This window comes from Primulina tabacum, chromosome 7, assembly GCF_025594145.1.
Source record: "Primulina tabacum isolate GXHZ01 chromosome 7, ASM2559414v2, whole genome shotgun sequence".
Taxonomy (NCBI): Eukaryota; Viridiplantae; Streptophyta; class Magnoliopsida; order Lamiales; family Gesneriaceae; genus Primulina; species Primulina tabacum.
The window spans coordinates 5,767,062-5,778,416 of NC_134556.1; the positions used below are offsets into that span (position 1 = coordinate 5,767,062).

General features: G+C 38.5%; 1 protein-coding gene and 1 pseudogene across 3 annotated transcripts; one reads left to right on the forward strand and one right to left on the reverse strand.

Moving 5' to 3' along the window:
- The first annotated feature begins 737 nt into the window (after positions 1-737).
- LOC142550475 (protein IQ-DOMAIN 19-like) lies at positions 738-2,840 on the forward strand (annotated as a pseudogene).
- Positions 2,841-3,332: 492 nt separating this feature from the next.
- LOC142551076 (protein NETWORKED 1A-like) lies at positions 3,333-11,077 on the reverse strand. Of its 3 annotated transcripts, none has more exons than XM_075660120.1 (5): positions 10,611-11,077; positions 9,712-9,781; positions 9,346-9,495; positions 4,806-8,926; positions 3,333-4,674 (listed from the first exon to the last, which is right to left on the reverse strand). In XM_075660120.1, the coding sequence occupies exons 3-5, from the start codon at positions 9,446-9,448 to the stop codon at positions 3,508-3,510; spliced, it is 5,391 nt and encodes a 1,796-aa protein (XP_075516235.1). In that variant the 5' UTR covers positions 9,449-9,495; positions 9,712-9,781; positions 10,611-11,077; the 3' UTR covers positions 3,333-3,507. The 3 variants fall into 3 exon arrangements, with proteins under 3 accessions (XP_075516235.1, XP_075516233.1, XP_075516234.1); XM_075660118.1 differs by having other exon boundaries at positions 9,346-9,552; positions 10,611-11,076; XM_075660119.1 differs by having other exon boundaries at positions 9,346-9,552; positions 10,590-11,076.
- Positions 11,078-11,355: the final 278 nt, after the last annotated feature.

Below are 11,355 nucleotides of genomic sequence, written 5' to 3' on the forward strand. Positions count from 1 at the left end.
CGAGAGAGAGGAGAGACACAGTAGGAGCAAGCACGAGAATTGAAGATTGAAATCGAAGAGATCAAGTGCTCAAGCAAAGACGTATTGCTATGTTGTCGTAGAATGTTGAAGACATGGAGACATAACACCTAATCATAGTGTTGATTAGAGTGTTCATCAAAAAGATTTTCGGTTTCATAAACGCTGCATCCATATTTTTGGTCATTTGGTTTGATAAGTATTTTGGATGCACTTTGCTCCCTTACTTTGTTAATGAAATTAGTTTTTCTTTATTCGTTAATATTGGTTTTGTATATTGTAATTTTTTTAAGTGAATTTTTTGCCATGAGACAACGCACAAGTGAGCATGATTCTTTGTGTTTTATTTTATTTACGTAAAGTTGTGTGTGTTTAAATTTTTCGTTGCATGTTGTGTTAGGTGTTACAACACCACATATAACACTTAATTCTGAAAAATATAGTCACTTTATTACACAATATTTTTATGTTATATAATCACCCTTCATTGATAAACACATGTAATGTATAATATTTTTTGATTTCGTCCTACACGCAACATGCTTGCCGGTTCCACAAATTATTAGAACGCATGGCAAATTATTTCAGGCTCACACAGGCAAAGAAACAGTGGTAAGTACAGCAAATGAGTTGTAACATTACAATACTAAATAGTGCAATGATAAAAAAGTATTGTATATATATATACGGTTGTAGAGGTGATGAGGAAGTTGCACAGATATTACACTTTCTTTTGTTTCTCTGAAGGAAAGATTCAAAGAGAAAGAAGATATGGGAAGAACTGGCAAATGGCTAAGAAATTTCTTGACCGGAAAGAAAGATAAGAAGGAGAAGGACAGCAAAAATGGCAGCGATCACCCGAATTTTTCGGTTTTCAACTGCAATGAGCAGCATCCCTCCACTCCGTTAACAATCCCGCAGCCCACGACGCCGAGGGAGAAGCGGCGGTGGAGCTTCCGCCGCTCCTCTGCCACCGCGCCGGGGAGACACGACTCGAATTCTCTGGATAACATTGCGTTCACTCCGCCTCAGGTGATGGATCATCACTTGGAGGATGATGCAAAGAAGCATGTGCTGGCGGTGGCGGTGGCTACTGCGGATGCTGCCGACGCGGCGGTTGCTGCAGCTAAGGCGGCAGCCGCCATGATTCAGCTGACTGCTGCCTCCTCCGAGCGGGCTAGCTTTGCAGTTGAAGAGGCTGCTGCCGTGAAGATTCAGTCCGTTTTTCGCTCATATTTGGTATGGATTTCTTGGGGAAAAAAAAGATACATAGCAAATTTTGCTTTTAAAATATGATAAAATTAGCTCCACTTAGCTTTCGACTTCTTTTTCAGCCTACGTGGACGAGAAAATCTGATCATAGCTGCTTTGATTAGTTGAAAAGCTATCAGATTTAAATAACAAATGTAAATAAAATTATGCAAAAAATTTATTCTTTTTAGGCCTTTATCTGCATTAACATTGGTTTCGTCTTTCTTTTTTCGAGGCAAGAAAAGCTCTAAATGCATTGAAAGGACTAGTAAAGTTGCAGGCATTGGTTAGAGGGCATTTGGTGAGGAAACAGGCGAATGCAACACTACAGAGCTTGCAGGCACTAGTCAATGCTCAAGCTCGAGCTCGAGCTCGAGTCAGAAGATGCTTTTTATCGAAGAATCGAAGAACTTGAACCAGAACCAATTTAATCACAGAAAGTCAGCACAAGAGTACAAGTTCATCAATTCATCTCAAGTATGTATTCATGATCACTAGTGTTCGTGTATAGAGACAACAAAAACTTTTATAATTTACTGATTTTCTAAATTTTTCTAGTTTTGGTTTTATCTTATATACTGAAAAACAATCCTTACATTCATGTAGGATATTGATAGAGTGCTAGAAGAGAACATCAAGATTGTGGAAATGGATCTCGGCAACTACAAGCCAGTTGCAAAACCAAGAAACAGCTATTCGAGCCACGCACAAACCGAGAAAACCGAACACCGAATCTCCACTCACCGTGTATCGGTTAAACATGATCATCAACAGATTTCTCCATTCGCCATCAGCTATAACTGATATAACCCCACGGACGTGCAGCAACCACTTCGAAGAATGCTCTTACGGCACGGCACAAAGCAGTTGCTACTCAGCCATGTCTAAACCTGAACTCCCCACAATCCCATTTTCCTATGCCAGATCAGAATATGCAGAATCCCTTTACAATTATGAGTATCCCTTTTACCCCAACTACATGGCCTACACCAAATCTTCGAAGGCGAAAGTGCGGTCACATAGCGCCCCGAAGCAACGGCTCATTGAGTCATTTGAGAAGCCTCTAACTAGGCGGAAGCCTTCATTGCAAGGGAGAAGCGTCCCAAGGGCGGTTAAGATGCAATGATCATCGTCTAATGTGGATTCAAATGCACAGAATTTTCAGTATCCATGGTCTGTCAAGCTTGATAGATCAACAGTTTCAATCAAGGATAGTGAGTACGATTCTACTAACACGAACTACTGCAGATCCCTCATGGGATTCAATGTAAGTAACAGTATCCATCCATGTTTTATTCCTCGTTCAAATTCAAGATCTTGATAGAAACGAACTGTTCAGAATTGTTTTATGTTTATGTTATATATGGCTGCAGGTTCAGGGAGCAATGTTCTAGTTTTTGTGGTTAGAAATGTGAACCAAAAACTATCTGAGTTGCTGAAAGTTCAAGATAGAAAACTTGTATAATGCTACTTGTGGTGAAAACTTTTTTACACTCTTGGTTTGATTTTGTATCGAGGGAGCATTGTTTTGGAGCTCTTTGTATGTAATTTTATTTTGATTTATTGGTTCATTCATTGTTTATGACTCAGTTTAAGACTTCATTGTGTTTCAAGGCATGACTGAGAAGCAATTACATTTAGAAATTTTCATTGGATGCACAAAAAAACGTACACATTTTTAGAAGTTGAAAAATAATTTGAAGTTAATATCTGTATATTATGAGGCAATTCTTTTCGAAGGTCCCATGACATTGAAAGCTAGACCACTAATAGATTCAGTCATAACCAGTGGATTATCCACGATGAGACTGCTAAGTGTTGACAGTAATATAATATTTTAGTTGCAAGGGAAAGTGATGAATTTTGGCTAAAGAACCCAATCATACAATTGGTTACATGTATACACCCAGCTTGATTTCAATCTACATCTCATACATGTATACACCCAGCTTGATTTCAATCTACATCTCATAATCTGTAACTTCCACATCGCAAACCCGAAAATCCAAGAATGAGAGGAGTATGCATTCATGTGTTTCTGCAGGTAAATAGCAAAGGAAACATAAATTTTAAAGTTTTAAAAAACAGATCAAAGCATCTTATTACAATTACATCGATCTAATCCTTAAAGTTCCTCAACACTAAGGAAATAAGTCTTGTCCAACTAAACATAAAAGATGATCCTATCAACATTACAAGGAAGAAACTGCAAGTCAAGCCAAATAGCCAAGTTTAAATTTAAGGGCTCCTTTGAATTCTACCAGTTGACGGCCTTAGACATCCACAGAACAGATTCTTCTTACGCTTCCCGCTGTTTTTCTTCCCGTTGTATATGAAATCCCTCAGAACAATCGTTTTGTTATGGAAGAACTTGTTTCTCCCTTTGTTTTTCTTCTCTTCATCCCATTTCAACAGGATGTACTGAATTTTTTGAAGCTCGAGTTGCAACCTGCCAATACTTTCTGACCCTTTCCGTGCCTGTTCTGTCACTTTCTTTCTCCGCATTCTGGCAGCCTCTTTCAGCTCTGGCGATGTTCGTCTGCTGGGAGATCGTGTCTCTTGTATATTCTTGACGAGTTTTCCGTTCAAATCTGCCAGATGTACCACGGTTTCTTCAGCTTCCATTAGTTGATCGTGCACAGTTTCAAAATCAACAGTCTTTACATTTCTATTCATTTGGCTCGTCTCCAATTTCATTATCAAGCTTTGAACTGTCGTGTGGAGACACTCCAGCTTCTGGGCATCAGAGGAAAGTCTCTCTAAAATCCTCCTGCTGTTTGCTTCTCTACTAAGCTCGCTCATTTTCGTTGACACCTCCAACATATCCACACCCAGCTCTTTCTCCATGTCTGAATCGGTGGATGGAGGCTGGGATTTTTTATTTACATCCTCAAGTTGATCGTAAACAATATCCTTTTCTGTCATTCTGAACGACAACCTTAATGATTCACCAATTGTTTGGCTTTTGTTTCGATCCTCAGCCGTCTCCCAAAGCTCGAGCATTTGATCTGAAGCTCCAACATTACCTCTCTTGACTTGGTCCAGAGGAATATCTTTCATTAGCATCCCATTACGAACGTCAGAGGTTTTGGTTCGTATTTTCTGCAACTTGGGAGTATCACTAAGCTCATTTCCTGCATGCCCTTTCTTTCTCGTATGCTCATGTTTGTCTCGGCCCAAGCTATGCCGTGGTTTTGACTCCTCAATCTCGACGATATTGGTATTGGAGTTAGATCTCCTCCTGGAGGAGATGGACTTGTTTGTTTGTTCCATTAACTTTCCAACTGCTTTAATTCTCATCTGCAGGTTTTGCAGACATAATATTCCCTCAGGCACTGGGGAATACTGAGCTTCAGGAAATTCTCCAGATATACTTATACCAGAATAAGCAGTAGTTTCCAAACGCTGCAAAGATGAACAAAGTTCGAGTGCAGACCAGTCATAACAAGCAAGTGTCGTACACAGAAGGAGCATGAAAGAAAAACGAAACAAGAAACAAATGTGATGAATCAATATCTGAAAAGAGAGAGTATTACCTCTGGCTTTTGACAGTAGGCTGATCCAACTTTGGTTTGTAGAAGCGCCTTATTCTCAAGGAATGTGACATCATCTCTCAGCAAATCAACAGCTGGAGCATATGCTAAAAGCTGTGACTTTAACACGCCTATTTGACACTCCATCAAAGAAATGTTTCCTTTCATCTCTTCAATCTCCAACGTTTTAGAAGCACATTCATTCCCAAGATTTTGACATGTTCCATTAAGCTCGTGGACCTTATTTTTCAAAAACATTTCATTGATAGAAGATACTTGAAGATCAACATAAAATGTTGCTGCCTCTGTCTCCCATAGCTCAAACTCGTTGCTCTTATCATGGAGAACGAAAAGTTCAGACTCTAAGTTTTTGTTGACCGTATAAAGACTCTCGATTTCCTTTTTCTGAAATAAATTCTTCTCGGAAATCTGAAGTACGGTCTTTTCAAGATTTTCCTGTGTCTGTTGTGACTTTTGAACATCACTCCGCAGCTCATCAACCATTTTAGACAACGATGAGTTCAAATTTTTGGAAGTTTCAAATTTCATTTGTGTGTCCACGAGCTTTTCTTCTGTTCGGATTAAACTCTCCTTGCCTCGTAAGAGTTCCTGCTTCATCAGAGCATTATATTCGTTTAATCCTTGCACCGCCATCTCCAACCTATGACCAGAATCTTTGAGAAGCAACTTTTCCAGCTTCAGCAACTCGAGCTCCTCTCTCAATATTTTCTTTTCATTTTCAAGGGTATCATTGACTTCGTGTTGTCTCTTCAGATCTTCAATAAGTAACTTCACTTCTTTAATTTTCTGATTCCCAAAGCTCCTTAAAACATCACATTGATTAGCAGTGGCTAAAAATTCAACAAGTACCACATCATTATGCTGATCCATCTTACTTTTCTCTTCCTGGAGATCAGCAATTTTCTTCAGCAAATATTTGTTTTCTTGATTCATTTGAGAGTACAGTTCTTGTAAAATATTGTAAAGTTTATGCAAATCACCCTGTTTGGCACAAAGACTCCCCAATTCAGCCTCGAGTAGGGCCACATGTTGGTTACCCTCATTCATGTTTAGTTTCAATAGCTTGTTAGCATCTTGGAGTTCGTCGTTTTCTTTTGCAACCACAACAAGCTTCTCAGCCATGACTTTGAACTCATGTTCCATGCTCATTTTCTTCGACTCGATTTGTGTCCCCATGGATTCCAACTGCTTTAGAAGGACAACCAAAACCGAGTTCTCAACCAAAAGTTTCTGCTTATCAGCCTCGTGTTTAGTGATGGAACGTTTCATATCCTCGATGTTTTCAAGAATATCGCGCACAAATATTCGCTCGTTTCCAACCTTGTTAGTGGAAGAGGGTCCAAGAACAGTTTCGATAGCAATGAACACTTGATATATACCCAATCTTAGACTTTCGATTTCTTCCAACAGTAGTTCAGCTTCGACTTGCTGCTCAAGACTTTCACTCTCCAGCTCAGAAATAAGCTTTTCCGCCAATTTTGATGCCTCAACATGCTTTTGACACTCAAGAATCAGAGAGTTATTTTTCTCTTCCATGTCTTTAACGAACTTCTGCAATATGAAAATCTCAAACTGGGCTTTCAGAGCTTTATCAAGTTCCTCTTCAAATTCCTTCTTCTTCCATTCATTTTCTTCTTGCAGGAGATGAATATGGTTTTCGAGTCTAGCCAACCTTGTCTCACTTTGGAACTCTGAGATTGTTCGTTCTTGCTTCTCGACACTCAATGAAACCTTCAGTTCTTTCATTTCTCCATTCATGGCCTCCTTCTCCTTCTCTAGATCAGCATATTTCACTTCCAACCCCATAAATCTTTTCTCCAGGCTTTTCAGTATTCTCTCGACGTTTTCCAACTTCAAAACCAGGGTGCTCCTTTCCATCAAAAGATTAGACCTTTCATTCTTCAGCAATTCACAGATTTCTTCAAGACCTTTAGATTTTTCCTTCAGACCTTCAAGTTCGACTTTTGTAGTTGAGAGAGAATTCTCAAGAACATAATTTTTTTCCATTAAACCATGCATCCTCTCAGTTATGGCCTGCAACTGAGACAAGAGAGAAGCTTTCTCAGCAACAAGTGTGGCTTTTTCGCCACTGAGAAATTGACAAGATTTTTGCAATTCCGTCACCATTAAACGAGAGCCCTCCAGCTTGCCATTCAAATCCGATAGCGAGCTTTCTACAAATGCCTTTTTCTTCAAAAGTTCTTCCATGTTATCCAGCTTTCTTGAAAGAATTTCTTTTTGATTCCTGTCCACATCAGATATTTGTCTTAGCCTTAAGTTCTCATCCCTTAAGTTCTTGACTGATGTCGTGACACTTTTCGGGTTCAGACCTGTTTCTTCCACTTGTTTAACTAATGCCTGGTAGTTCCTACTCAAGCCTTCGATCTCGTCTTTCAAGCGTAGAATTTCCTCCTGAAAAGAATCACTCAGCCTCATTTGATGTGAAACTTCGTGCTCGAGCCTCTCCTTCATCTCCCTTAAGCTAACAATCTCGTTCTGCATGTTCTCCATAGAAACATTTGACGACATGTTTATTTCACTCAAACAATGATTTTCATCCCCGGCCTTCCGAATTTCCTCTTCCAAGCCAACTTTGCATGATTCTAGATCCTTTATCTTCAGCAGCCTGTTTTCTAGCTCCATTGCAAGCTTTCTCTGATCATCTTGAGATTGAGAATGCAAATGCTGTAAATTCTCAAGAAGGGCTTCAATTTGTGCATGTCGAGAGTTTTCACCTTGCAAATTCATCTGAAGTTTCTCCAAATCCTCTTGCTTCTCAGTAAGCTCTCGATCTTTTACCGCTATCTTCCTCATTAGATTATCTGCCTCCGCTCGCAATGACTGGTTCGACATCTGCAGCAGATTAGACTTTTCTTCAGCCGTTTTGAGTTTATCAGTGCCAATCAGGACTTCATTATTAACGTGTTTAACATCTTCATTGGCGCTAGATATATCTTTCTCGAGTTTGGCTATTATCTCCAAGCAGCACTTGTATCGAAGAGTCGATTCTTCCTTCTCCTTGTGTAGATCAGCCAAAGCCTTTTTTAGCTCAGAGACTTCATTTTCAGCTCTTTTTGCTTGTATCTTGAGCAGTCTTGCTTCATCTTCTGTTGCGAAAATTATGTTCTCTAGATCTGATATTTTTTGAAGACACTGTTTGTACCGATCACAAACTCCTTTCATTTCAAGCTCCAACTTTGAGATTTCATTTCTCAGAGTGTGAGTTTCATTTTCTGCTTGAATTGCTCGTTGGTCAAATCCCTTGACATCTTCTTGGAATCGAGAATACTTTGACTCCAGGTTAGACATATTTTCCAAATACATCTTCTGTTTGATCAAACTGGCATTTTTTTCCACCTCTAACTGTATAAGCGCTTCCTTCAATGTCTGAACTTCAAGTTCGGCTTTGGTGGCTTTCTCGTCAAACCTCGTTGAATCCTTTTGTGCATTTTCAAGCTCTCCCTCCAAATTCGAAAGCGTTCCGAGACACCGTTGATACTGGAGGAGGACATCTTCTTTTTCAGCTTGAACATCAGCAAGAGCTTTCTTCAAGTCCTGAACTTCACTCTCGGCTTTTCCGGCTCTTTCAGTCTCATGAAAGACTTTATTTTTAAGATCCAAATTTTCATTTGATAATTCAGCAACTACATCAGATTTTGAACTCTGGGCCACTGCTTCATTATGACCGAGCATTTGATATATCTGTTTTAAACCCTTTTTTCTCTCTTCCACCTCTAAGCCTTCCATATGAAGTCCCAATACATCCTCAAGTGAGTCACCGATTTCAGGAAATGAATTCGGGAGATGTTGTGTTTCAGGTGTTTGAGGATCTCTTTCATGTGCGGAAGATTTCATAGGTGAATCGTCAAAAAGTTCGAGCAGTACTTGATCAGGAAATGCCTTCGCAATTGTTCGATGAGCATGGCGAAGTTCCCCCGTTGCGTGGTTATATCTTTCAGCTAACGCACGATACGCTCGGTAAAACTCCTCCACTAATTTCATCAACTCTGGCCGTTTTTTGTAGTACATTTCAGCCCTTCTCGCAAATGAATCCGCATCTTCTTCAATGAGTTTGATCATGGATTTGACTTTGGCATCCATGTCTGTTCAAGCACAGCATTTTTAGATTAGTAACCGACATAACCCGAAGCTAAGGAATGAAAATGTTCAGAATCAAATAAAAGAAACAAACATCAAAAGCAATGACAAGACATCAAAATATATATATATGCAGCTGCTTTCTTGAACTAGTTACTAAATCAAGAGATTTTATAAATAAAATTTATTCCAATGAGTAAACGGAAAGGTCAGAAACCAAAAGAGCTTGAATCTTCAATTTTTGCTAATGGGAAGCAAAATGTGAATATACTCTCGTCTATAATGTTAACCCTACAAAATGAAATTTAGCATTGCTCTGGCAATCCAGATTTCTGAATAGAAAAATCTTTCAACGTAGCAAAAGATCAAGAAAGTGTCTTGTAGAAAATTCAATGGAGAAAATATAATGTAGAGAATTACACACCTTTCAGATTTTCTTGAAGCCATCTCGAGTTCTTCGGGCTTATATGGCTGTCCCACCACCAAGAATATAAGCGCCTGGATTCGGACTGTGATAAAGTTGCCATGACTCTAGCAAAATATAAAAATTGTACTTCTTTTGACCTCGAAAATTCTGTCAATTCAGGCCAGTATCGAAAGCACTCCCGGTACTATAAAAACTAACTTGCACCTGAAAGAAAAGAACACAATGCAACCAAATGCATCCAATTTCATTTCATACTTTCTAGTGATCTATGTTTGTTCAAACAAATAAATACATAAAAGAAAATCACATCATCACACTTTCTATGACAGACCGGTGATAGAAAATCAAGGGATTCGGAATAACCTGATCAGTAGGAGTTAGCAGAAAATGGACTCTCAACTTAATGGCGTTGAAGCTAAGATACGGGAGAAACCTGAACCCAAAAGTAATCAATTGTATGGGAACAACATTAGTAAGATTTCTCATTACAGTAGGAAAATTTTAAGAAAATAAAACAAATAAAAAGAGGAAGTTACTAGTTTCAAGATATATTTACAATGTCGAAACTACTTGGAGATAATAAAATTATCCAAAAGTAGAGATTCAGATTATAAATAATAACATATACAAAGAGATAATATGTTAACAAAATCAAACCCTATCTGCATTTACCACACAAAATATCAACAAAGCACATATGAGACCACCAAACAGTGCACAAAATACATGAAATGATTATAGATTTTTCTGGGAAAAAAAAAAGGAAGATGACTGGATGAGGTGAGGAAATAATCACATTATATATCAGGCCCACGTCCTTTCACTAACTCTTGGTAATTCATTCTTAGATAAAGAGAGATTTTACATTGATCATAAAAGAACATACTTGTATGCGATCTAGCAAAATGCAAACAAAGGCAAATAAACTATTCTCTGGTGGATAGAAATTGCAGAGATCAGGGAAAAATACACAAATATAAAGTAAAACATAATTCTTTCTAGCTTCTCATGCCACGGAGCTTCACCTAAACTGCAAAAATGAATCATCACAGTCCATTCAAATTAACAACGTGTTCAACACAAAAATTGCACGAGCCCACATTTACAAAAACATCAAAGACCTGTATCAGATCAGCGAATCATGATAAATTTCTTGCAAATGGGAAATGGGCTTTCCAGAGAAGATTGAGTTTTGGCAAGGAAAAATCATATATTCTGAGCAAACAAAGACCAAAACTTACAAATCACAAAAACCCACTTACAAAATCTTGGTTGATGCTGTTATGAAAAAGCACTTCAGACAATTAAATCACACATTTCACCCCCATTTTTTCACACAGTCCCGACATCAAACGCCCTTCTCGCCTTCAATCTTTGAAGGGCAATTTGCACTTCGTTCAGGCTTTGCTTTTGTTTGGTACTGAGTCAGTATTCAAAGTATGCCGAGTGACAAAAGCACCACATCTGTATGTATAATGTACGTACATAACTTTACATATACACACACAGTTTTGCCTTTGCTTTGAATGGAGGCATGTGTCCGGAGGAGACGAAATGATTTTATGTAAATGTGAATTAGGAATTTAAAAAGAAGAAAAATATATGTACACACACATATGTATATCGATAAATTGCATTGAATAAGGATTATGCAAACGGACATATGTCTCTGTGTAATTTGATGTCCTTTGTCTCCACTTTCTTGGGTTTAGAAAATGCTGTGCACTCATGACTAAAGCATGACTGTGTACAGTGGCAAAGGCTGCAGTCTCCAAGCTTTTTGATTAACAACTTTAAAGGATTTTCCAATAGGGAAATCCGGATCGTTCGATCCTGCCTCGCAAAGATTTAGATGGTCCAGATTTAACCATATTTATGATTTAAAAAAAATAAGTGGACCTCGTATACTTGTGGCTAAATCTTGACCCTAGATCTACAAATGGGGACACTGCCCCCACTTGTAGGGTGAAATATTCCGGGAAATCCTGTTCTTTTCACAGGCTATTT

What these genes read in the sequence shown, in the direction of transcription:
- LOC142551076 (XM_075660120.1), bottom strand. Translation starts at nt 9,448, where the DNA reads ATGGCAACTTTATCACAGTCCGAATCCAGGCGCTTATATTCTTGGTGG. An exon ending in GCTTCAAGAAAATCTGAAAG is followed by an intron (nt 8,927 to 9,345) that starts GTGTGTAATTCT and finishes GTGCTTGAACAG; the next exon opens with ACATGGATGCCAAAGTCAAA. An exon ending in CCTACTGTCAAAAGCCAGAG is followed by an intron (nt 4,675 to 4,805) that starts GTAATACTCTCT and finishes TCATCTTTGCAG; the next exon opens with CGTTTGGAAACTACTGCTTA.